At 42.2% G+C, this 23173-nt stretch overlaps 1 protein-coding gene and 1 long non-coding RNA gene across 25 annotated transcripts in view; one reads left to right on the top strand and one right to left on the bottom strand.

Moving 5' to 3' along the window:
* Positions 1–23173, top strand: part of RBFOX2 (RNA binding fox-1 homolog 2) — a 266538-nt gene that overhangs the window by 90951 nt on the left and 152414 nt on the right. The window contains exon 1 of one of the 23 annotated variants that reach the window (XM_082350340.1): positions 5615–5730. The exons of the other annotated variants lie outside the window; for them this stretch is intronic. Within the exon in view, the coding sequence (XP_082206466.1) occupies positions 5626–5730 (105 nt within the window). The 5' untranslated portion in view covers positions 5615–5625. Of the gene's footprint in view, positions 1–5614; positions 5731–23173 lie in introns of those variants that run through there. 23 annotated transcript variants of the gene reach the window in all.
* On the bottom strand, positions 2852–22897 carry LOC309609206. 2 transcript variants are annotated; one of them, XR_014233310.1, is made up of 4 exons: positions 22625–22897; positions 11157–21291; positions 10067–10205; positions 2852–5636 (listed from the first exon to the last, which is right to left on the bottom strand). It is a non-coding gene; the product is annotated as an uncharacterized lncRNA (long non-coding RNA). The 2 variants fall into 2 exon arrangements; XR_014233311.1 differs by having other exon boundaries at positions 11157–19704.

Here is a 23173-nt window from a genome sequence, read left to right as displayed (position 1 = left end):
CCTCAGCTGACCGGAACACAATTTGAAAACCACTGGGGAATGAGCAAAGAACTTTGGTGCCAGACATATCTGGATTCAATCTGTAGTTTGGGCCAGATGTTTAACCTCTCTTAGGTTTGGTTCTTCATTTGTAAAATGGGTATGCTTTTCATAGGATTGCTGATAAATATTAACTAAAAAACAGGCCAAGCCTAGCACAATGCCCTTGGCTTCTGCAGAGGAGAGATCAAGTTGACAGGCAGTATAGGTTGGCCACTTGCCCTGCGTGGTCCTCCTGCTAAACCTGGGGTGGTGGGAGGGAGCTCGCTGCTGAGGCTGGGGCTCCATAGGACTTATTACCCAGAACTTTGTACTTGACCGAAGGCTCAGACATCACATTTATCAATAGTTTAGAACAGGGATGGGCAAACATTTTCTGTAAAGGATCAGAGAGTAAATATTCCAGGCTTTGGGACCACCTAGTCTCTGCTGCAGCTACTCAGTTCTGTTGCTGCAGCACAGACGCAGCCGTAGACAATATGGAAACGACTGAGCATGGTTGCGTTCTAATAAAACTTTATTTGTGGGCACTGAATTTTGAATTTCATATATCACAAAATATTATGCTCTTGATTTCTTCAACCACTAAAAATGTAAAAACTGTCTTAGCTCGTGGACTGTATGTGGGTTGTACGTAAACAAGTGACAGGCTGGATTTGGCCGGTGGGCCAAAGTTTGCTCACGCCCAGTTTAGACATTGTTTGTTGGTAATCAATGCAGTTTTTAAAAAAAAAAAAATTTATTTTTGGCTGTGTTGGGTCTCTGTTGCTATGTGCAGGCTTTACCTAGTTGCGGCGAGCGGGGGTTACTCTTTGTTGCGGTGCGCGGGCTTCTCATTGTGGCAGCTTCTCTTGTTGTGGAGCACAGGCTCTAGGAGCATGAGCTTCAGTAGTTGCGGCACACAGGCTCAGTAGTTGTGGCTCGCGGGCTTAGTTGCTCCGCGGCATGTGGGATCTTCCCGGACCAGGGCTCGAACCCGTGTCCCCTGCATTGGCAGGTGGATTCTTAACCACTGCGCCACCAGGGAAGCCCTCAATGCAGTTTTTGATCCTGTGAATTTAACTTAAAGTGATTGCTATTAAAGAAATATTGATAGGGATTCTCTGGCGGTTCAGTGGTTAGGATTCTGTGCTTTCACTGCCGAGGGTGCGGGTTCAGTCCCTAGTCTAGGAACTAAGATCCTACAAGCCGCATGGCGCAGTTAAAAAAGAAGTATTGATATTAGGAAAGGCTTAATTTTCACAATTAAAAAAAGGTAGAATTTTTTTCATCCCGTACCTTTCAGGAATTGTTACATGTTCATTAGTTTCTTTACCCTCTATGAAGTGGTTAAAATGCAGTTATACTTGTCTTGGTGATGACTAAATGAATAAAGTTTCTAAATAAAGATGGAATAGTATAGTGGAAAGATCAGGAGTCATGAGGGAGTCAGGAAACTTGGCTTTGTCACTAATTTTGTGTCTTTATATATGTTACTTTACCTTTTGGGCCCTTCAGTTTCCTCATAGAAGTGAGGAAGCTGGAGATGATAGTATTAGAGACCTTTGCCAGCTCTAAAATTCTCTCATTCTACCTTTAGTTGTCTGTGATGGTGCTGTTGAACAATTTTCATCTATAGAAACTCTTAAGTACTTCATCAGTTAGTGTATTTTCAGAAATACCAGCAGGGTTTCACAGTGTATTGGAGACTATTTACAACCACAGTTTATTCCCACTGCTAGTGCTAACCATCTCTAGATATTGTGATTTAAATTCCACATACCGTTACGATGAATGCCATGCTGCAACAGTTAACCTGTTTGGAGATGAGCTGCAGATACAAAGAGAAGGGGACTAGGAAAATTGGAAGAAGAAAAGGCCTATCCTGACTACATATGGGCTTAGGCTATGTCGGTTTTTGTCAACAGGGGGCACCCAGAGCAAAGCAGGTGCTCTGTGACACACTGTACACTGCCCTTCTCCCCAGACAGGCACAGGGCAGCGAGCAGTGGATTCACACTGGTCTCCCTTCTGCATATTGCTTGATCCGTGTCCACATTCGAAGACATTTTCTCCCATGCTGAAGTCAGATATTCGAAATGCAGTCCTAATAATTGTTATTTGCTTCCCTCTACAGTGGAAACCCAATTCCCTCACTGTCTTGGAGTGAATGATCCCAGGTTATAAAGTCTGGGCTTTTGGGTGAATGCGCAGTGTTAGGCTCTTATATAATTCAGTATCCAGTGAGCTCATATTCTGGAAATATTGCTCTGAAAGAGCACTTAATATCTGTGTAACGTATTGTAAGAAGAGTTTGTTCTTATTGCCTATTGCAGTGGTCCTCGAAGTGTGGTTCTCGGACCAGCAGCATCAGCATCACCTGGGAACTTATGCAAATTCATGGTATCCCCCTCCTCCCAGACCTACTGAATCAGAAAGTTTGGGGCTGGGGCCCAGCCACCTGTCTCAGCATGCTCTCCAGGTGATTCTGATGCACATTCAAGCTGAGGACCACTGCCAAGAGATGTACTGAAGATCAGGTGCCAGGCACTTTGCTAGGATGTTCATCTTCATTTTCCAAATGACAACACCAAGCCTAAAAGGTTCAGTGACTGCAAAGTCAGACTTCTAACAAGTGGTAGAGGAGGGATTTGAGTCCTGGTCTTTCTGACTCCAGATCTATGCTACAGTGGCTGCTAAAAAAATGCGAAGAGGTTCTGTATTGTTTAAATTCATATTTTTAAGTCAGTCTTTTTTTCAGAATTAATATACATTTATCAAAGAAAATATAGAAAATACAGCAGGCCAAAAGAATAAAAATTGCCTTAATATATTAACTTTATCTTAACTTTTTGTTTATTGTTCTTATCTTGTTTCTATGCAGCTCTTTTTGCATATACACACATTATAAAATTCCTTACAAAATCTCATCATATGGTACAGACTTTCGTAATATGCTTCCAGCTCCTTCTTACTCCATTGTAAATATCTTTTCATGTCATTAAATATTTCTGTAGCGTTGTTTTACATGGCTACCTAGTATTCCATTTTATGGTTCCATCATAATTCTTTCTAAACTCTGTCTTAAGTTGTTTTGATTCTGTGATAGGCTTTTAGGAGGAGTAGGATACTGAGTGCTGTGCTACTCTGGGTAAACAGTTTACACTGAGTGGCTTAAAGTATTATAATTAAGGTGATAAATACACATTAAGGTTGAGGAGGGAAAATGGAACTGGAGAGGCAATAATAAGCCTAATGCTTAGGTTAAATTGAGCTCAGAAATAGGAAAACAAATTGAAGTAAAAAAACACAGAAGTATTAGGAATGGACTAGGGATCTGTGAGTGAGATGGGTTAAAACAAATAGTCAGAAAAATGTTTGTGAACCGTTTGATGGTGCCAGTGGCCTGCTTTTGTTACTGCCTTTTTTGACATAGAAGCCGATCTGCTGGGTGACAGTTTGAAAAAACTGGGCATAAGGCTTTTATAAATAACGGTTATTATTTATTGAGTACCTTCTGTGTGCCAGGCACCATATTAATCATTTATATAGACTTTACCATTTAATTTTTATAATAACCACGTGCATTCAATGCATTAGGTGGTGTTTTCACCATTTTACAGAAGTGGAACCTGAGATTGAGACTTAAAGTAACTTGTTCAGATGCTTCAATTGGAACCCAGATTTGATCAAACTCCCAAACCTCTGCTTTTATAGTATCATTTATCTTCATTCTTTTTTTCATGGCATGGCAAGTCATCAACCAGTGCTGGGGGCTGGGGGGTAGTTTCACTATCTCTTCAGGGACAGAGGGAAACTAGATGTGGAAGGAAGGACACTAAAGTCATAACAGAGCAGTAGACTTGAAGATACAGCAAAGCTACCACCTGCCCAGTTTTCTCAGGGAAGGTGTAACCCTGCGCCGGATACTGCAGCTGAGCAGGGACGGACTAGCGAAATGAGCTGTTGGTAGGAAGGAGCAGCGGTGGTCAGGAGAGTCAGAGCTCCCTCATTAAATGTCCCTTCCTAAAGGAGGTCATAATTCCTTTGAGGCATCTTTTAACAGCTTTAATGAGATATAATTAGATACTCTACCATTCACTCATTTAAAGTATACAATTCAGAGGCCTTTTTAGTGTATTCACAGAGTCTTCCTCACTCCAAAAAGAAACCATGTACCTCTTAGTCATCATTGCCTGGTCCCCCTGTCTCCCTTGCCCCCAAACTCTAGGCAACCACTAGTCTGCTTCCTGTCTCTACAGATTTTCCTGTCTAGGATATTTCCTATAAATTGACTCAATATAATAAAGTCCTTTGTTCCCAGCTCCTTTCACTTAGCATGATGCTTCCAAGGTTTCTCCATGTTGTAGCATACATCAGTACTTCATTCTTTTTTGTTACTAAATAATATTCCATCGTTTGGACACACCACATCTTATTTATGTTTTCATGTTGGGAAGAGAAAGGTAAAGGGAATGAGACAAGTAAGAATTCTTCCTAATTTAAAATGGACGGAAAAGGCAATACCATGAAAAGCAGACCTCTCAGGCCCTCTTGAGGAATTGTAACCAAAGGCAAAGGTAAATAGGACACTTGGCATCTGCTGCTTCAGGAGCCATTTGTAGCCCAGCGGCAGCTCTTCTGACCCGGACATGTGCAGCATTCAGGGAGCTCATTGTGTAAATCTTGTGTGTTGGCCAGTGTCATTGCCCCCTACAATACCTCGTGTGGAAATGGAGAGGCCTTTGCTGATCTAATCTGAATACATTTCCCTTGGTTACTGCAGCTCTGGGTCCCCAGAGAGTCCTCTCTAAAGAGCTGCCGGTTTGTTGAGTGCTGGCAGATGCAAGATTATTTCTGACAGTACGATTTGTTCAGTGGAGATTACACCCATCTTTCAGGTCCTGATCCATTGGCCAGAAATAGCAGCTGTCATTCCCATATTTTTTGGAATGAATGCTTACCCTAAGGCCCCCTGTACGTCCTTCTCAGTCTAGTGTTTGGAGGGCCCTTCTAGCAAGCAAGCAATGTGCCCTTCCAGGTGCCAGGTAACTACTGTTGTCCCATTGTTTTCTTTCCTGGTTTACCGTCCAAGAAACAGAGAGTCCTGACCTTCGTAAAATGAATGGTCTGGGCCAGGACTGTAAGTTCCAAAACTTTTCATTTTGGATTTCAGAAAAGTTGTGGCTGACTTTTTACTGTCTGAACTTTCAGGATAGTTTAGAGAGTGACTTGTAATCACTTGTCTTAATACCTTGGCTCTTCTGTGGCATGTCTGCCCTAACGCAGAAATAAGAACCCAGGGTAGGGGTCACCAGCTTGGCCCTTAGGTCCTTTGAATGTCAGAACGGGATTTCATCACGTTGTCCTGGTGCTGCAGATGGAGAAACTGAGTCCCAGAGAGGTGAGATGACTTTCCCAAGGCTTATATTCTCAGAGCTCTTGCCAGTGCAGAGCTGCGTCTGTGATATGAGCCTTCACTCTCAGCTCAGTGCTTTTCCCCAGGGCCGTGTGCTCTCCTGACTAGGGCGGGGCCCAGTCCTGCTCCAGTGCACCAGTAGTGCAGGCTTTAAGGTATGTGCGAGAGTTTCGCAGGTGGGGACTGTGATGGTGAAAATCTGTAAGAGAGAGCAAGAGCACTGGTTAATGAGTTTGGGGGCCACTGATCCAAGGAGCCCAGCCCTTCTGGCCTTCCACGGTACACGCTGTCCAGTGAGTATACGTGTTTTTGATTATGCGGTTGTAATTCCTGAGAGCCCTGTGTCTCTTCGCTAAAAAATATCTACGCTGCTGCACTAACCCAGCAAGCAGTCGTCTTGTAGTGCCTGCCTGAATTGTTGGCTTGTGGCTGCCAACTCCTTGTTTGGAATGACTTTTGCCTGGTATCACATGAAGAGAGAAGACCAAAACCCTTCTCCGCTGTCGTCCTTCCTGCTCCCCCCTCATCTCCCTCTTGCTGTGGAAGGGACCTCGCTTCCCAGCACCCCCTGCCCGGGACCCTGATAGAGCCAGTCAGCGGGACCCTAACTGCTGGGACCAGAAGTGAAAGCAACCCCTTCGTGGTCAAACGCAGAAGCTGAGTAGACGGTCCATGCTGAGACCCCCTTCGGAACTTTCCCTTCTTCCCCGTCACTTCCTGTCCGTCACGTCCTCCCTCAGCACCGTGAGCTGCTCCACAGGAGAGGTTGTGTCCTTCACTCTCTCCCCTTCATCTGGCACACTGCTCAGCAGATAGAAAATAATCTCTGGCATCCTCACGCTGTTGACCGCCCTCTGACGGATGGGTGAGGTGCAGGAATGCTAATACAGCTGACAGCTGGCAGCGTTATTTCTCTATAGAAGTTTCCTAGTCCTCAGTAATAAGTTATAGCGACAGCTACTATTTATTGAATGCTTACTGTGCTCATTACTCACGTACACACACCCCCTCAATTCCTCACTGTTCTCAACAACTCTCCCTGTAAGAAGATGGCAGAAGCCATATTCGACAGATGCAGAAACTGAACTTTGGAGAGGTCTAGGTGACAGAGCTAGAAAGTGGTGGAACAGGTATTGAAACCTAGGCCTGTCTGACACTGAAGCCTATGTTTTTAATAACCACGTAAAGCCTCCCTGAGTAGTTAATTTGCTGAACATTCCTGCGAAAGAGAGCTGAGTCACTTGTGCTCCCTGGGTTTTATAAATGAGACGTCTGTGTAGCAAAGGGCATTCGTAGCACAGTTTAGATTAGGTTTGGCTTTGGGATTACAGAGCAGGAACAAAGGGGAGACTTAAGGAGCCTCTGCCACTTCCTGAAGCTGGTTTGCTTTGGCCCAGTGTTGAGGAATCCTTGTTCTTTGAGTCCACAGTGGTTTCAGGTCATTCCTAGCCTGCGCAGTTCCTGAGAGAGGGGGCTGCCCAGCAGCTCCAGATTGTTTGGGGTGGACCTAGTCCTGGTTCCACCTCGTTCCCCTAACTGGGGCCAGCTAAGGTGGGCTCCAGCTGGTCCCTGGACTGACTTGGTTTCTTAAAGGTCCTCCTGTTTTAGTCATTCAGTAGGAGGCTTTCTCTTCAGTTTACCTTAGTCCTGTGAGGACCATCCCCCCCTGTCTGTTACTGGGACTTGAGGATTTAGCTGTGGTTGTACCTGAGTACAAAGGGAGTGCAGTTTTGGGCGGCTCCTGGTGATCAGTCCTGTGGAGTCCCCGTAGCATACTGGGGTTGAGGGGCTGCCTCTCTCATTCTCTGCTCAGAACTTAAACATTTTGTGTATATCCTTGAAATGGGAGAGAGAAACTTCTGAGGAGTAAAGAGTTGTCAGGGATAATAAGATTTTGAGGAGACAGCCCTTCTGCATTCTCCCTTGGGGGAAGAATGCAGCCAGGACTGAAGGGCATTGCCTCAACCAATTCAGTTAAGTGGCCCCGTCCTGGCTTAATAACTCGGGCAGACTTCCCAGTGGATTTGGCAAGGTATTAGGTTTCTCTCTCCCCAGACCCTCCCTTCTCTCTGCTCTGCACATGTGTGCTAACACAATTACAGAGAGGTTGCATCTTGCAATAAGATATCCTTTTTACAAAGGAAGGGGGCTCCTCTTAAAGAGGAAGGAGAGGAATTCGGAGGAGGGAATGTGATTGTCAGAGTTTAAGTAGCAAGGAGCAGGCTGGGTTCTTCTCTGTAAGGGCAGGCACAGGAGGGAGGGTAGCTGGGTGATTAACAGCACCTAGAGCATGAGCATTCGGCACTGTGGAAATCATAAACTGTCTTTTTACATTTGTTCATCCAGATTGTATCACTGAGAATCTGGTCATTAAAGAACAAGAACTCTCTTGTTCATGAAGGTCAGAGGTCCCAGTCTTCCGAGTTTGGTGGTCAACTGTTCAGAAATATTTCACAGTTTTAGTTGAAAACCTGAGCAGATGCTCCTGCTGTTGTTTACCCTTGGGGATCGGGTGACATTCTTCTCCCTTTTCCTCTTCCCCACCCCTCTGGGAACCGACCAATCACACCAGGGAATGGATTTCAGTGCCTCTCTGGCCTCCTCCCAGAAGGAGTGTGCCCAACCGCAGCTCTCTGGAGCCTTAGCCAGCGGAGTGTTTAACTCCTGGGTGTCTGAATCGCAGTGAGCTCCTGACATTGCAGTTAGCTTGTTCTCTTGTTCGCCTTGACTCTGAGCCCATCTAATGTTAAGTTAGTTTGCCCTGTCCCCAAGGGAAGGCCCCTAATGAGGCAAGGTGCAATGCATTGAGCTTGAAGAAGCTGGTTTTTTAAGCCCTAATTCTGCCAATAACCAGCAGCATGACCTTGGGAAAGTTACTTTCCCTACTTGGAATTGATCCCTTTTCTGCTAAGTTAGAGGGAAAGGAGAGGGACAGAACGAACATTTATGACATAGCTGTCTATATCAGCCACCAGTCTTTACGTACGGCTAGCCTGAGGGTCTGGGGGAAAGCATTTAACCCTGTGTTGCGTACCTATTCTGAAGCAGTTTGCTTTTTACAGTTTGCCCTCTGCAGGGCAAATGCTGTTCACCCAATTTTATAGATGAGAAGAGTGAAGGCTAGAAAGGCTGTCCAACTTGCCTAAGGTCAAATAGCTAGGAAGGCCCATCTGGCTCTAATGCCCAGACTTTCTTCCATTCTACTGACTTGTCTAGAAAGGCCCTAAAAGTCCTTCCAGCATTTTCATTCTAATACTCTGAAAGTTTTAACTCCTTAATTAGCTTCTAGCTCTGCCCTACAGAAGGACTACTGTCTCCCTTTTCGCAGCCCTGTTACTAGAGCAGGTGAATGACTTAGACATTCCTGCCATCTCCTGAAAGCAGCAAAAGAAGATGGTGCAGCCGTCAGTTTTCTCTTTGCATCATAGGAAAGTTCTCATCCTTTAGAGCCAACATCTCCCGCTTCCTCAGCATCCCCCTTTCCTCATGCAGGTGCAGGTATTTCCTTTTCTCTTTGCCTTGTGTTTGTGATTGTCAGGTGAGTATCTCTAGTTTAAGGGAGGGGTGGAATTTTGAGGAGATTTTAAAAAATCTCCTTTATTCAAAGCTTTTCTGTGAGCTAGAGACCACAATATTGGGTTTATCCCTACTTGGAATTGCTGTGATATCTATACCCCGTCAGAAGCTCCCTCTTTCTGAGAGCTTGATTATTTACTACAGTATCTTAAAAATTATCCTAGCTATCTGGTTTAGGGACATCTTGCCCCGTGGAACACTTTGTGTTTCTCTTCTGCAGTTTTACTTTTAAATTCACAGAGGAAATAGCTTTCTTTAGGTGCCTTCCTATCGATATTGTATTGCTACCAATTTACAATAAATTATAGTAGTAGCCCTAAAATGTCAGATTTGTGAAGGAGTCATTTTGTCTTTTTGTTGTGAGCTAAGAAAAATGACAATAAGCAAATCTATTAACAATTGTAAATTATTAAGCCAGGCACTGACCTATGTGTTTTATGTACATTATTTCTAACTTTCATGATAAACTTGCATTTATAGATGAAGAAACAGAGTTAAGAGAGGCTAAAGTACTTGCTCAAGGTCACAGCTAGTGAGTGATCTGGCACTTCGATTCCAGGTCTGTTTCACTTCCAAACCTAAGTTCTTTCTTCAGTACCATGCTGCTTCTGGAAAATGATCTTGAGAGTTCACTTTAATCATCCATGCCCATGCCTCAGCTCTGATCACCCCAGAAAATCCATATGCCTTCTTTTAAAAAGGGAAATACCAGTTTATATGGTAAACTTCACAGTTGGAAAAAAAATTAAGGGAAGTATTTTCTGATCTTTGCCAACTTTTATAATCAGGTAACTTTTACTAAAGTTCAGTTTGAATTATTTTTACTGAAATTTAAATCCATCCCTTCTTGTTATAAGTGAAAATGCTAAATTAGTGGCTGCTTGTCATCAGATTCCAGAGAGTTAGGGGTTTCACTGTGGTTTGGGGTGGGCAGGAAGAGGTAGCCCTCAGAGGATGAGTTATATATAAGTCGATGGAGGAAAGCAGATAAAATTTTCTTGGGGTAGGGAACTGTTACCATTTGCTTCATCATTTGGTACATGCTGTGCTTACCGTCTCTTTGAGCACCTGAGGATGATGTTGAGAATCCAGTGGAAGGTGGGTTGGTGTTACTTAATGGCCTTTTGCTTCTCTCTAACTCTTTTCACGAACTGCTTGTGATTCCATTCTACCACAGTGATACTGGGCTTTCCTGATTGTGTGCAATGAGAGATTCACATAAGAGAAGTAAACTCACTACATGATCTCCACCATCCAGATCAACTTAACAAATATTTCAACAATGTTTACTTGTGTGCCTATTATATACCATTCGCTTGGCATGACACTGATTATTCTGAGATAAATAAGACATGGCCATTGCCCTTTAGGAACTCATAATGGAGTGGAATTTGCAGTCTCATTTAGGAAGCAAGACGTACAAACACAGAATTAATAACAAAAGCAGTATATGCTTAAGAACATTAAAAATTAAGTGAGCTAGGGACAGCAAATTTTATTGGGGTTCCGAGATGAAAGGGGTTAGGATTTTGCCAGAGCGGTAAAGACAAGGTTCATTTACAGTTTCATCCAGGTATGCAGCAGGGCAGGGCGGGGGTCAGATGAGGTTTGGGTGTTGCCACTGCTAGTGACAGGAAACAGTGAAAATGGTTCACTGAATTAGGATAAGGTAAGTACCCTTCTAGAATTGTTGATGGAGTTGTAGCCAGAGACTGGGGAATGAAGGTTCCACAGTTAGCATTTTAAGTGGGGAGTGTAAAGGTGCCAGCAGCTAATGTAAAACAACAACAACAGTTTAATCCCTGAGGAAATCACATTTTTAGGAAAAAAATTTTTTAATCTCTTATATTTATCTTTTGGTTCCCTGGTTAGCACCCCACCCCACCCCCGCCTTAGCTTTTGAGTATGGTATTCTCTATACTAGAAGCCCCTTGACATTTATTCTTGTTGGGTTTTTAAAAGATGGAAGACTTCAAACTAAGTCATACACAGACAAAGATATCAGTAGGCCCATTTGCTGTGTGCATGGCTCACTGTGGCAGTATCCTTGATGATTGCTGAATATTTATTTATGAGGTTCCTTCCTCAAAGCCCACCCAATGAAGAACTCCTCTTTTCCCTTTTTTAGATTCCTGAAACTTACCTAAAACTCTCAGGCAGGAGAAGGTTTAGAGAAAGGAGTTTCTTTCCTTCTCCCTTCCCCCCACTCCATAGTAGCTCAATTTAAGTACCCTGTGGAGATAAAGATAAATGTGAGAAACTTCAGGATGAAAAGAACATTAGAGACCAGAGAAGTCAGGGGAGGTCATATCAGGCTTAAAGTGGAAACTATGTTACAACCTAAGCAAGGAGCAACTGATAGCTCTATAAATAGGATTTTATCTCCTCTTAGGACATTTTTGGCATGGTTGTAGCTTCCCATGTGGGGGACTATTATATTTACTAAAAATAAACTATCTTTCAGAAGCGATTAAAGTAAGTCCCACTAAACTCATTTATGTTATTAAAAATGTAGTCATAGCCTGAAAAGAAGTTTATAGAGTTTGGTACATACTAACTTTTGGGAGAACTTGGATTTTGAAGCCATCAGTTAGATCTGGGACAGAGTGGGCTGGTCCAGTCTAGCATGGGTTAGATGGATTGCCTTCTCAGAAGGTAATGTTATTTCATTTTTCTTCTGCTGGTTCAGAAGACCCGCAACCCCTAGTTGTACATTCAGACTCATAAATGGGCATAAACAGATGATAAGTGTATCATCTAGGAGAGGTAGGATAGTTCTAATTCTTCAGAAATCTTAACTGCTTAATTAAATCTGCTTGGATATGGCCATTCAGAGCAGAAGGGTGTGTAAATCGGCCATACCTTGGTATCCCTTCTGGGGAACAAAAACCTTCAAGCTGTCTGAGTTTGTTTCTCACACTCTTGTTATCCTGATTGTAGCCCTTTAAATTGTGCAGTAAATTCTTGGCATGTATCTGCCTGTCAGCTAATCTCTGACGCCCCTGGATAGCTTATTTTCTTCCTATGAGTATATTTGAAATTAGTAAGAAGCATCTATTAATTTTAGTATCCTGTTAGAAGACTAGGAAAAACTGAAATTCAACAAATAGTAAAATTGCTTAAAGCATATTTCTCCAAGTTATTTGACCATGGAATGCTTTTCAGAATCTAATGAATTGAACAACAGAGCACAGTGTGACTCATGTACAATGTGTTTATGGATTAAAGTAGTCACCAGAAATGGTTTCATAGTTGAGTTAATGCCTTCAAAAAATGAAATCATTTGCTTTTTTTGACTTCAAAACCAATTTTGGAGAAGTTAAATCATTTTTAAGTGGAAAATGAAAGTGATTAAGCTATTTTTGTTTTAAATATACTGCCTATGCCTTAGTGTACAGGTTAAAAATCATCCTGCTTGGAGGACCTCACATATTATCCTTATTTCTCAAAGACGGCATCTCACTCTTAAATGACACTTTGTTGCATACTCGGTAGAAACTGTATACATGTGTTTAGTATTTTTCTTTTGAATGAACAAACTGAATAGAAATATTGCTAGCATCAATTTGTAAATGGTTGGACCACCTATTGACAGCCCATGAAATGCTAAAAACATGGGTATATATTTCAAATACATCATATTCGCTAATTGCTTTAAACCCTTTACTACTGTTCTTTTTCTCCCCTTACAGCCACTCAACTCCTTTCTTTTCCCCAGTGCTTTAAAGAAGGAAACTGAAGTTCCTGATGTGGTATTTTTTGATAGATAACGAGATAAGAAAGTTGGTGAAAGAGGTTTGACAAGTTCATGGAATTCCTTGAGCTCCAGACCCAAGATCTGGCTAATTGGTTTCACCTAATTTTTCTTTTGTGCCTCACACTTACCAATCAGCTGTTATAGTGGTAATTGTAATGGTAATGATAGTGTATCATGCTCTGTTTACAGAATAGCTAACATACTCTATTGTGTTGGGGTCTGAAGACATCCCTGTGTCATTACTTCCATTTTACAGATGATGAAAATGAGAGTGTATATATATATTATATATATATATATAATATATATATATGACTTTTTTCATTACTAAAATACAGGAATCGTTAAGTTGAAACTTTATTTCTGTCATATTGGTGTGGAATGGTCAGGGATAGCAGATTAGGGGGATAGACTAGCTGACTTTTTGGCCTAGGCTTCCAGCCTAGACATTTCAGGATTCTTTGACAGTCTCTGTCTTAATCATGAGGGCTGTACGCTATTTATGTGTGTAGAGCTTTCTGTGACACTGAATTTTGATTTGTAAAGTTACAGTAAAATAATTGACTCTTGAAAGTATCACTTAGGATTAAGTTCACTACCTGTAACAGAATCCATCCTCCTTCCCCTCCCCTTGCCCCAGAGTGGCTTAAACAAGGCTTCGTCTTTCATGGAAACGAAGTCTGGAAGTAGGCAGCCCAGGGCTGATGCAGTCAGTGTTCAGTGGTTATCAAGGATCCAGGATCCTTACTGCTCCTTGCTTCTCTGTCTGTAGGATGTGGCCCAGATGGTTGCTACAGCTCCGGCCATCATTCCCGCATTTCCACAGAGTGGTTTGGAGGAGGAAAAGAGGTCCCCTCCCCTACTTAGGAAGACTTCCAGGAAGTCCCACATAACATTTCTACTAATGTCTCATTGGCCAGAACTTAGTGTATGGCCACATCTAGCTGCAATGGAGGTTGGGAGATAAAGTCCTTTCTTGGAGGGTGTGTATATTAATGCCCTAGAATGAAAACGGGGGTTTTGTTACTAAGGAAGAAGAAAGGATACTGCGAAACCACTAGCATTCTCAACCTCAGGGACCATCAGAATGACCTGACCTCGCCTTCCACATGGTGCAGAAGACCATTTGTAGCTTCTTTGGGAGCTTTTCAACCAATCTTTGCTGTATTATCCAATAAAATGATTTTTTTCTTGATGTATACACCTTTATGCAAACACCTTTTTTTGGGGCGGGGGAGTGCTGCGCCTCGCAGCTTGCGGGATCTTAATTCCCCGACCAAGGATCGAACCTGCACCCTTGGCAGTGAAAGCATGGGGCCCTAACCATTGGACTGCCAGGGAATCCCCCAAACGCTTTTTTAAACAGTTAATACAAGATAATAAGGATCATTGCAATTTCCTTTTAAGATCAACTTGGAGTTTTTCGAAATCAGTTTATTGGGATTTCAAATAGCATACAGTGAGCTTTTTAGTAAGAATAAAATATGTGTTAAATATTTAGGTGTCTAGTCATTGGTGAAAGAAAAAGTGTAATTTTTCCTTTGGTTTTTTGAAGCCTGGTTAAGCTATTAGATTATATGTTTCTTGGGTGTAGAGAACTTGCTTTTTTTTTTTTAATTTAAGGTTTTATAGGTTTTTATTGGATAAATAATACATTTACATGATTCAATATTCAAAAGGTACCAAATGGTCATGTAGTGAACAGTTGCTCCCCATTTCCTGTCTTGAGTCCCCCAGTGTCTTTACCCTAGAAGCAATGGGTGCTTTCCTTTTTGTGTATAATTCCTCATTAGAAAAAGAAAAAAAAAATTCAGTGACACTGTGCTATACATTGTTCTGAACCTTCCTTTTATCGCTTGAAGAGCTTCCTCTTCCCCTCTCCACCCCCAAGGCTATATGGTGCTCCATTGTCTGGATGAACTGTAATTCATTAACAGAAGAACCTTGTCTTATTCTCATGTCTGTACTTGCTCTGCAAGCAGCATTCGTTCATATTGGTTAAACTGAACTCTTGGATTGAGTTTGACTATGCAGAATATTTTAGGAATGAGTTATTTTTAGTGATCAAGTATTCCAACTAGCTGAGAGGATTTTCCCTTCTTTAAGCATCAAGATGTTTAAGATTTATTTATTTTGGAAGTAAGTCCTTCTAAAATGTGTTATTTAACTATACAGTTTACTTTCTTCTTACCAGTTATACTTTTCTTACTGGTTTTAACACAGTTATCAACATCAGTTATTGTTTAGGACTAAAAAAGAGGGATTATTTCAGGAGCTTTTCCTGGTTTTGCCTTACTAAATGACCCCATTTTGATATCTTTCTGCTTTTTGATAACTTATCTGCTTTTTAGTTTTTTTTTCTCTTGGTCTCTGTTGCATCTGATGTGGCTGCCTCTCACATAATATTCCTCTTTCCTCTGGTACTTATTCCCTACTGCTTCCTAGTTCCCTTTCCTTTTTTGCTTTTTAAAATTTCGGTGAGTAAGTAGCCAGATAACCAGGGCAGAAATATTTCTAAAATAAAAATGAATAGATTCAAGAGAAGGCCTGGCGGAGCTTTCCTGCTGATGAAAGTGCGTCAACATTTTGATATTCTGGGTATTTAGAGGGCCTTTTGCTTCCTGGTTATTACCATGTTGTAGAACAGCTCTGTCTAGGACATCTTTCTGTGATGATGGAGATGTTTTATATCTGCTCTGTCCAGTATATAATAACTACTAGGCCCATGTGGCTCTTGAGCACTTGAAATGTGGCAGGTGTGACTGAGGAACAGAAATTTTAATATTAATTAATTAGTTAAAATTAAATTCAAATAGCCACACATGACTAGTGGCTAGTGCGCTGGACGTATGGTTCTAGACTATAAATAATTAACAACGAGCTTGATTATAGTGAAACTTGGATTGGGATGCTATAATTTTATTGTACTGAGCAAAATGCATTTATAGTATTGGAAAGAAGGCAGTTTGGAATGTAATAGTCAAATTAGCTTAAAGTAAATGATTAAATTAGAATTGCTTTTTCATTAATATAATGGTTATTTCAAACTGTAACATTCTAAAGCCATTGGTGCTGGCATGTGTTTATGGTTTGTAGCTGTGATAAAACTTTGAGTCCTTTTGGTAACTAGGGTGATATTAGTTGCGCTCTAACTTTATTTATAGGACTTGGTTAGACAGTTGCCTGAGTGCCAGAAACTCCTACAAATAACTTTGACCTTCCCTAGCAAAAAGTCAAAGGATAAACTGTCCCATAGTAGAAGATCTCAGTTGTATGTGATATACACAAAATATTACTCTCTAAGGGAGAAATGTATAACAAATAAGAAAACAAATGAATACGTTAACTAATTATAGATTTTGATAACTGTTAGGAAGAAAATAAACAGAGCACAGTAATATAGAGAATAAGGGTTTGAGGGGAAGGACCTCCAACTAGAGAGAGTGGTCTGGAGAGCTTTAGTTGAGAAGGTGTTATTTAAGCTGAGATCTGAAAGATAAGGAGCCAGCCTTGCAGAGAATGAAGGAAGGATGAGGAGGGATGTCAAGAACAGGGGATAAAGGGGCTGAAAGGGTGCCGGGGAGAGGGATGGACTTGCTCTAAATGAGGCACTGACACAGGATCAGTGTATTTAGAGCATAGTGATCGAAGGCGATACAATGATATGAAATGAGGTTGGAGAAGTGGGCACTTAGCAGATAGATCATATAGCACCTTAAAGGCCGTTATAAGGACTTCAGATAGAAAAAGAATTTAAGTGTAATGTGAAGCTATAGAATCAAAGGAGTGATGTGATCTGATTAGAAAGTTCCTCTGGCTACTATGTGATGAGTGTTCTGAAGGGGAGCAGCAGTGGGAGGGGAGGAATTATTGCGATGTTCAGGAAAGAGGTGATGGTAGCTTGGGTTCAGGTGGTGGAGTGGAGATCAAGACAAGTCAGACACACAGGACGTGTGATGGGTTTGATGTGAGAGGTAAGGGGAGGGTCTTTAGCTTTTGTAATTGCCAGGTAGTACCACTTATTGAGGTAGAGAACACCAAGGGTATAACAATTTCAAGGGTGGTGGTGGTGGTGGTGAATTAAGAGCCCAGTTTGGGGAGTGTTATGTTTGACATGCTTGGGAGGTAGCTAAGTAGTCATACTGCAGCCTGAGAAGAGGTCTAGGATAAGGATGTAATTTGGTAATTATTAGCGTGTTGATGGTATTTGAAGCAGTGGGATTGGTTGAGACAACTCAGAGAGAGAAGGGTGACTCAGGATTGAGCCCCAGGGAACACTTCCTTTTTTAGCGGTCTGTTAATGGAAAAGCCAAAAAAGACACTGAGAAGAAGTAATCAGTGATGCACAGGAAAAAACCAGGATTGTAGTATCTCAGAAGGTAGAAGGAGAGAGTGTTTTAAGAAGGTTGCCAACTCTGTTGAATCCTGCTAAGAGGTCAGATAAGTTCAGGACAGCAAAATGTCTATTGGATTGAATAGCATGGATGTAGTTGACATTGACCAGTTGGTTTAATGGAGTGGAGGGCTTGGAAACTTTATTTTGAGTAGACTGAAGAAGAAATGAGAGGTGAAGAAGTAGAAACGGGTATAGATTCTTTTTTTGAGAAGATTTACTGTGAAGTGGTGAGCAAGGAAATGGAGAGAGTAGCTGGAGGGAGGTGAGGTGTCCAAGGACGATTTTTTTTAAACCTTGATTCATTTAGTTACTTGCCTATTATTGGACATTTATGTTTTTAAGTTTTTGCTCTTACAGATTGCTGTGGTGAACTTCCTTCTACACTTGTGGGGATTTTCTAAGATAGGTTCCTTGGAGGTAGAATTGCTGAGCCACAGGCCATGCACATTTCAGAATTTGATAGATGTGGCCAAACAGACTGCCAAAGTGGTGCTACCAAGGTACACTTTCCCCATCAGTGTGTGAGGGCAGAGGGGAGGTTTTCTGAAGATGGACATATGTTTATTGTTGGCCTGACAGTGATGAGTGGAGAGGGGAGAGAGTGATGAGGCAGGAGAGAGGGGGTGATAAACAGAGCAGCATGGTCCTTACACAGGCACCGGGGGTGGGGTGGGGTGTGAGCACAAGTAGTGAAATGGGCCTTTGATGCAAGGGATGCTCCCTTCATTGTAACAGAATGTGAGGAGGAGGAAATGCATGCGTTTCTAGGTAGGATTGTGGATTTGGTGCACAGAAGAGACTATCTGAATGCTTTTCTTTTAAAGTGAAGTACTTGGAGAGAGCAACAGCTGATGATTGGGTGGTGGGGAGAGAATGAAGTAGGTTTCAGGGAAAGGTAAGAAGTAGTCATTTTGGAGAGTGAGAAAGCTTCCAAGGGCAGCTTTGTTAGGACTGCTTGGCATTGCCAAGTGCCCAGTTGAGGCTTCTGATCATGAGTATATAGTGAAGCCAGTCAGCTTGGTCATGTGGCTTTTCTCCAGCAACATTTAGTGGGTTGGGAACAGGCACAGAGAGGGCAGATAATTGTATTTAACCAGGATTGGAGTTTTGCTAAATGCCAGTGATGGAGAGAACAAATGATTGAAGATATTTGCAAGGGAGGGATTATAATCATGGACCATGGAATCAGAGTTGGGCATAGGAGGGAGTGGAAGACAGGACTGGGGTGGGCAGATGAACAAGTGGTTGATGAGGTCAGAGCTTGTAGCGGAGGGGATACTGGAGCAAGTTAGTTAGAAGGATGGGAGGTTATTTGAGAATATGATTGAAACATAATGAGGAAGAACACAGCTCTTAAGATAATACGTTTTCCTCTTTTAGGGATGATCACCCTGGGTTCCCTAAAACTGGGGGTCAGAGCTCTAACAGATCTATTTGCCTGTAGCTTTTCCGAGAGTTGAGCTTTGGGATGTACCCTTTTCTCTGTGTATGTGTCTAGAGCTCACTGTAGACATCATAGAAGGTAACCACAGTTCATAAGAGGTTTCCAGAATCATTCTCTTAACGACGTCTGTCATAGCAGCAGCGCTTGACCAGAGCCACAGCCTTTGGACGCTCACGTACAGTGTGTGTACACTGAGTTCCAAACCTCATCTCCATCATTTATTGTTTGAAGTCTTGGTAACGGGCAGAGGTAGAGTGCAAGGTTATATCCAGCGGGAATTTTCCAGTGATCTTGGCAGTCTTGGTTTGATTTTATCAGTGAAAAAGTGTGATGTAGGACCGATCTTGGAGTCTTACAAATTTATGTTTCACTTGTGGCTCCTTTCCTCACTAGCCGTCAGACCATGAGCAAGGTGTAGAGCCACTTTGATCCCCAATTTTCTTCTATGTGTGAAAAAGCTAAAGTAGGGCCTCCCTTACAGAGATATTGTGAAGATGCAGTGAGATAATGCACGCAGAGTTGTGGCACATAGTATGTTCACAGTAAATAGTAGCTGGTGGTGGTGTTATATTGCAGTTAGCACGCAGCGTGGGAATGCTCACTCTGGGGAGTGTTCCAGAGTGGTTTTTAGATGCCCTAACTGGAAAGCTGCAGCAGCATCTACCCCTGTCTTGCATGAGTCTGTGCTGCTACGTGAGGACAGTGCTCTATCTAGACTAGCTTCTCAGACGTCAGTGTGCTGTGACCCATCTGTGGCTTTTGTCATAATGTGGATTTTAACTCTGTAAGTCTTGGACGGGGCCTGAGATTCTTCCTTATCTAGGAAGCTCCCAGTTGACGCTGCTGCGGCTGCTGCTGGTCCGTGGGTCACATTTTGAGGAGCAAGATTCTATTAGAGAACTGCCCTGTGGGAATCCTTGCTATTTTAAGCTGAGAGGAAATGAGGTTAAAAGAGCCCCATTCTTTCAACTTTTTTTTTTCTTTTTGAGTCAAATTCAGTTGGACTTCATATGGTCCGTTTCTATAGCTCATTGCTGTGGTGAGTCTGTGTTGTCTCTCATTGCTGTGGTGAGTCTGTGTTGTCTCTAACAGTCCTGAAAGTGAAAGGAGTAGAAATTATGTAGAGAGGGTTGCTTCATATTTCTTTTGAAAAATTTGCAGTGCCTGATTTCTCAGGAATATTTTTGCAAAACTGTGTTGGTTCCCCAGATGTACACACTTTCCCCACCAGCCTTTAACACCCACAGAAAAACTGGCATGCAGCCTCTTCAATTGTTAGACTTTGAGGCAGAGAATCAAAAATGTGGCTTCAAACCCTTTCTGCCCAGCAGACTCTTCACGTTACAACATCCAGTGCTTTCAGAAGCAGGAATACAGGATGCGTTATCAGGTTAGAATTACTGGCAACACCCATATTGCTATCCCAGATAATCTGATTTTTCTTTCTCAGGAGCAAGCATGCGAGACTTCTTCTGTGGGCCCTCCCGAGAAGAGCTCCTTCTCTGATGCTCCAATTCACATGTTCCCTCCTCTGAACTAATATAGAGGCTGATAAGTTTCAAAGAACCGTTAAGCAGCCTGATAAAGTGTTCTCCTGATAGAAGGAAGCATGTGTGCGTCCTAATCCTGTGTGTAAGACTGGGATCCTATTCAGAGGGTCTTCCTCGAGTGCATTTGTTATACCTTTGTGTCTCTTAATCTGGATCCTGCATAGCGACAAAGCAGAGCCTTCTTTATTTGACTTGATTTGAAAGAATTTTGTTTTCTCGTACCTCTTTGTTTCTTTTTCTTCCTTTCTTTTTTTAAGGTTAGGGAAATGTGGACATGCAGGAGCATGAATTAAAAAGATCCACTTAGCTTGCCTGTGGGATTTTTTGTTTTTTGTTTTTTAAGTGAAGAAAACATATAGAACAGACTGTTCACCCGATTCTTAAGATTATGATCAGAAAAGGAAAAGATGCATTGACAGTAGAAATTTATGAACTCCCTGTGGTTCCAAAGAAGTTTACAAAGATTCCACTCATGGGAGTTCTGGAGGTAGTTATCAGAGTTTTTGTGACATATTTAAACTTTTAAAATTTCATTTCAAGGATCTCATTTTTGTATGTATTTTTCTCCTGCTTTTACTCCAGGAGAACAGCGGTATCATTATCCCATCCTAAATTTGATTAAAAGATAACACCATAAAGTGACAATATATGAAATTTTATTGTGGTTTTTTTTTTGGTACTTGGTTAAGAATGAATGAGTATTAACAATTTTGTGTCTCCTTCCCGCCCCCCCCCCCCCCCCCCCACCTTCCTTGGCCATGCCACACAGCTTGTGGGATCTTAGTTCCCCGACCAGGGAATAAACCTGGGCCCACTGCACCATACAATTTTGTGTCTTCAAAGAGTTTGAAAGGACTGTAATCTCTTCACAGTGTGATTTTAATACAGTTGTTTAGAATGGAGTATAGGAAAGCCTGGGGACTTAAGACAGGGCATGGGCTATGAGACTAGAGGGGAAAGTTACATGTAAAAATTGATTATATAACAGACGCTAAGTAACAGTTTATAGAAAGCTGAGATTTGTTTTCCCATTTTAGAAAAAAGGCCGTCTCCGTTTTAGACATGGAAGTTCTTACTCCTCTTTTGTACTGGAACTGAGGTAATCCTGACTTCAGAGGAAGCAAAGAAGTTCTGCATAAAGAAAAAGAAAAGGTTTGGGTGAGGCTGAGAAGAATACTTGCCCCACCTCTCTGAGTGTAAACAGGTGGGAGTTTGAGGTGGGAGGAGGGAAGAGGTCTAAGCTGTCTTGCGGAAGGCACATATTTAGTGTGGAAGAAAAGGAAAAGTGACTTCACTTCTACTCTGAGAGAAAAAGACACCCCACCGTAGCAGGAGACAGAGTTCTCTCGACAGCAGGAAGTGTCAGTTAGGGAGAGGGAAGGTACCTCGTACCTGCGCTGGGCCTGCCTTGAATGTGAGACTCGCAGACCTTACTTGGATATTTTATGAGCAGGAGAGAGCTGTTTCAACATGTCTGAGGGGAACAGAACCCTGAGGCAGCTGGAAGGTGGAAGGCCTCTTGTTTTTGTTTTTATTTTGTTTTTCCTTTAACAAGTTAAAGGAATAAAATATTCCTCAAAACACACAGTCCTCTGAGAATGTATTGTGCACCTACTGTGTGCTAGGTACTGTGCAAAAGACTCCATGGCTCAAAAGATATGAACCCTGCCCTGAAAAAATGTGAATAAATGGGGTAAGATTGGTAGGTACAGGTAAGTACCTGGAACAGTAACTGGCAGGAGTGGTGAGTGCTGCGGTACAAACACCAGGCTTACAGAGGAGGAGAGGTCACTTACAGCTGGGGTGGGTTTGGGATTTGAACATGGAAAAATGGGTAGGGAAGTAAGGAAAGAGCATAGGCATTGGCATATGGAGGAGAAGTCAGTTATTTTCTGAATAAAAACCACTGGGACAGATGATTAGATAATTCTTGTTGTTCACCATTGAACATAATGGACAAAAATATGCCTGGCATATAGGAGGAACTTAGTAAATGTTTGAACTGAACTAAATTAGAAATCATGGTCACCAGAGACATGGCAGATAGTTTACATAGTGATATCATTCCATCTAATTGCAGCAACTCGGAAAGGAGTGTTATACCCAGTTTTTGCTTGAGGAAACAGAGGCCTAGACAGATTAAATAAGTTTCCCCAGGCCATGGTGATAGTAATTATAGACCCAGATTTCAAACCCAGGCTTCATACACAGCCCCATACCCATGCCTAGTAAAGAATCTACAACGTGGTAGGGCTCAAAATCCACTTGATTCTAAACCCCTTGTTTTTTCCTCTCTTTAGAGGGGAGGCTCTATTGATTTGAACTAGGGTGGTAGTAATACAAAAGATGAAAACCTATTCAAGCTTATATATAATTTTTCCTGTGTTTTAAAATCTTCTAAGATTCAGAATTATGATTGGTAGAATGTTAGTGAATTATTATAGAATAGTGGCATAAGGCTGACCTGGCAGGGAGGGAATGTAGGCTCCAAGCAGGTTCTCTGTTCACGCTTGGCTTCTGCAAGGGGCTCCAGAAGAACTGGGGCAGAGGGGAGTCTTGGCGTACTCCCCTTGATCTTGGAGGGCAGAGTTTTTTTGATTGCTTCATTCATGTTTAAAGAACCCGTCTTAACACTAGTTGATGTCTAGCTACTAGAAGCTGGTGCCGGTGGTTTATTACTAACCCCGCCCATCCCTGCCTTTTGCAATAATCTCTGTGAGTGATGATTGTGTTTCGAGAAGTAGAATGACAGAGAGAGATTCCCTGAAGGCAAATACAGAGCGAGTGTGCTGTACACTCGGGTTCAGACACACGGGGCTGGGAACTCCCAGAGAGAGAGAGGGAGGGTGAGAGGGAGGAGAGAGAACAACAGAACAGTCAGCTGGAGAGGAGGGAGGAGGGGGGAGGAGACGGGTCGGTTTTAGATTTTTAAACTCAAGTGATTTGGGGGGGGGTTCTCCCCACCCCAAACTTCGGCCCCCCATTCTGGCACCTCCTTTCCTACAGTCCACTG

This window comes from Balaenoptera borealis (genome assembly GCF_965194805.1).
Source record: "Balaenoptera borealis genome assembly, chromosome: 13".
Classification (NCBI taxonomy): Eukaryota; Metazoa; Chordata; class Mammalia; order Artiodactyla; family Balaenopteridae; genus Balaenoptera; species Balaenoptera borealis.
Note: the sequence above shows the minus strand (reverse complement) of the source record. Positions and strands in the feature narration are given on the sequence as shown.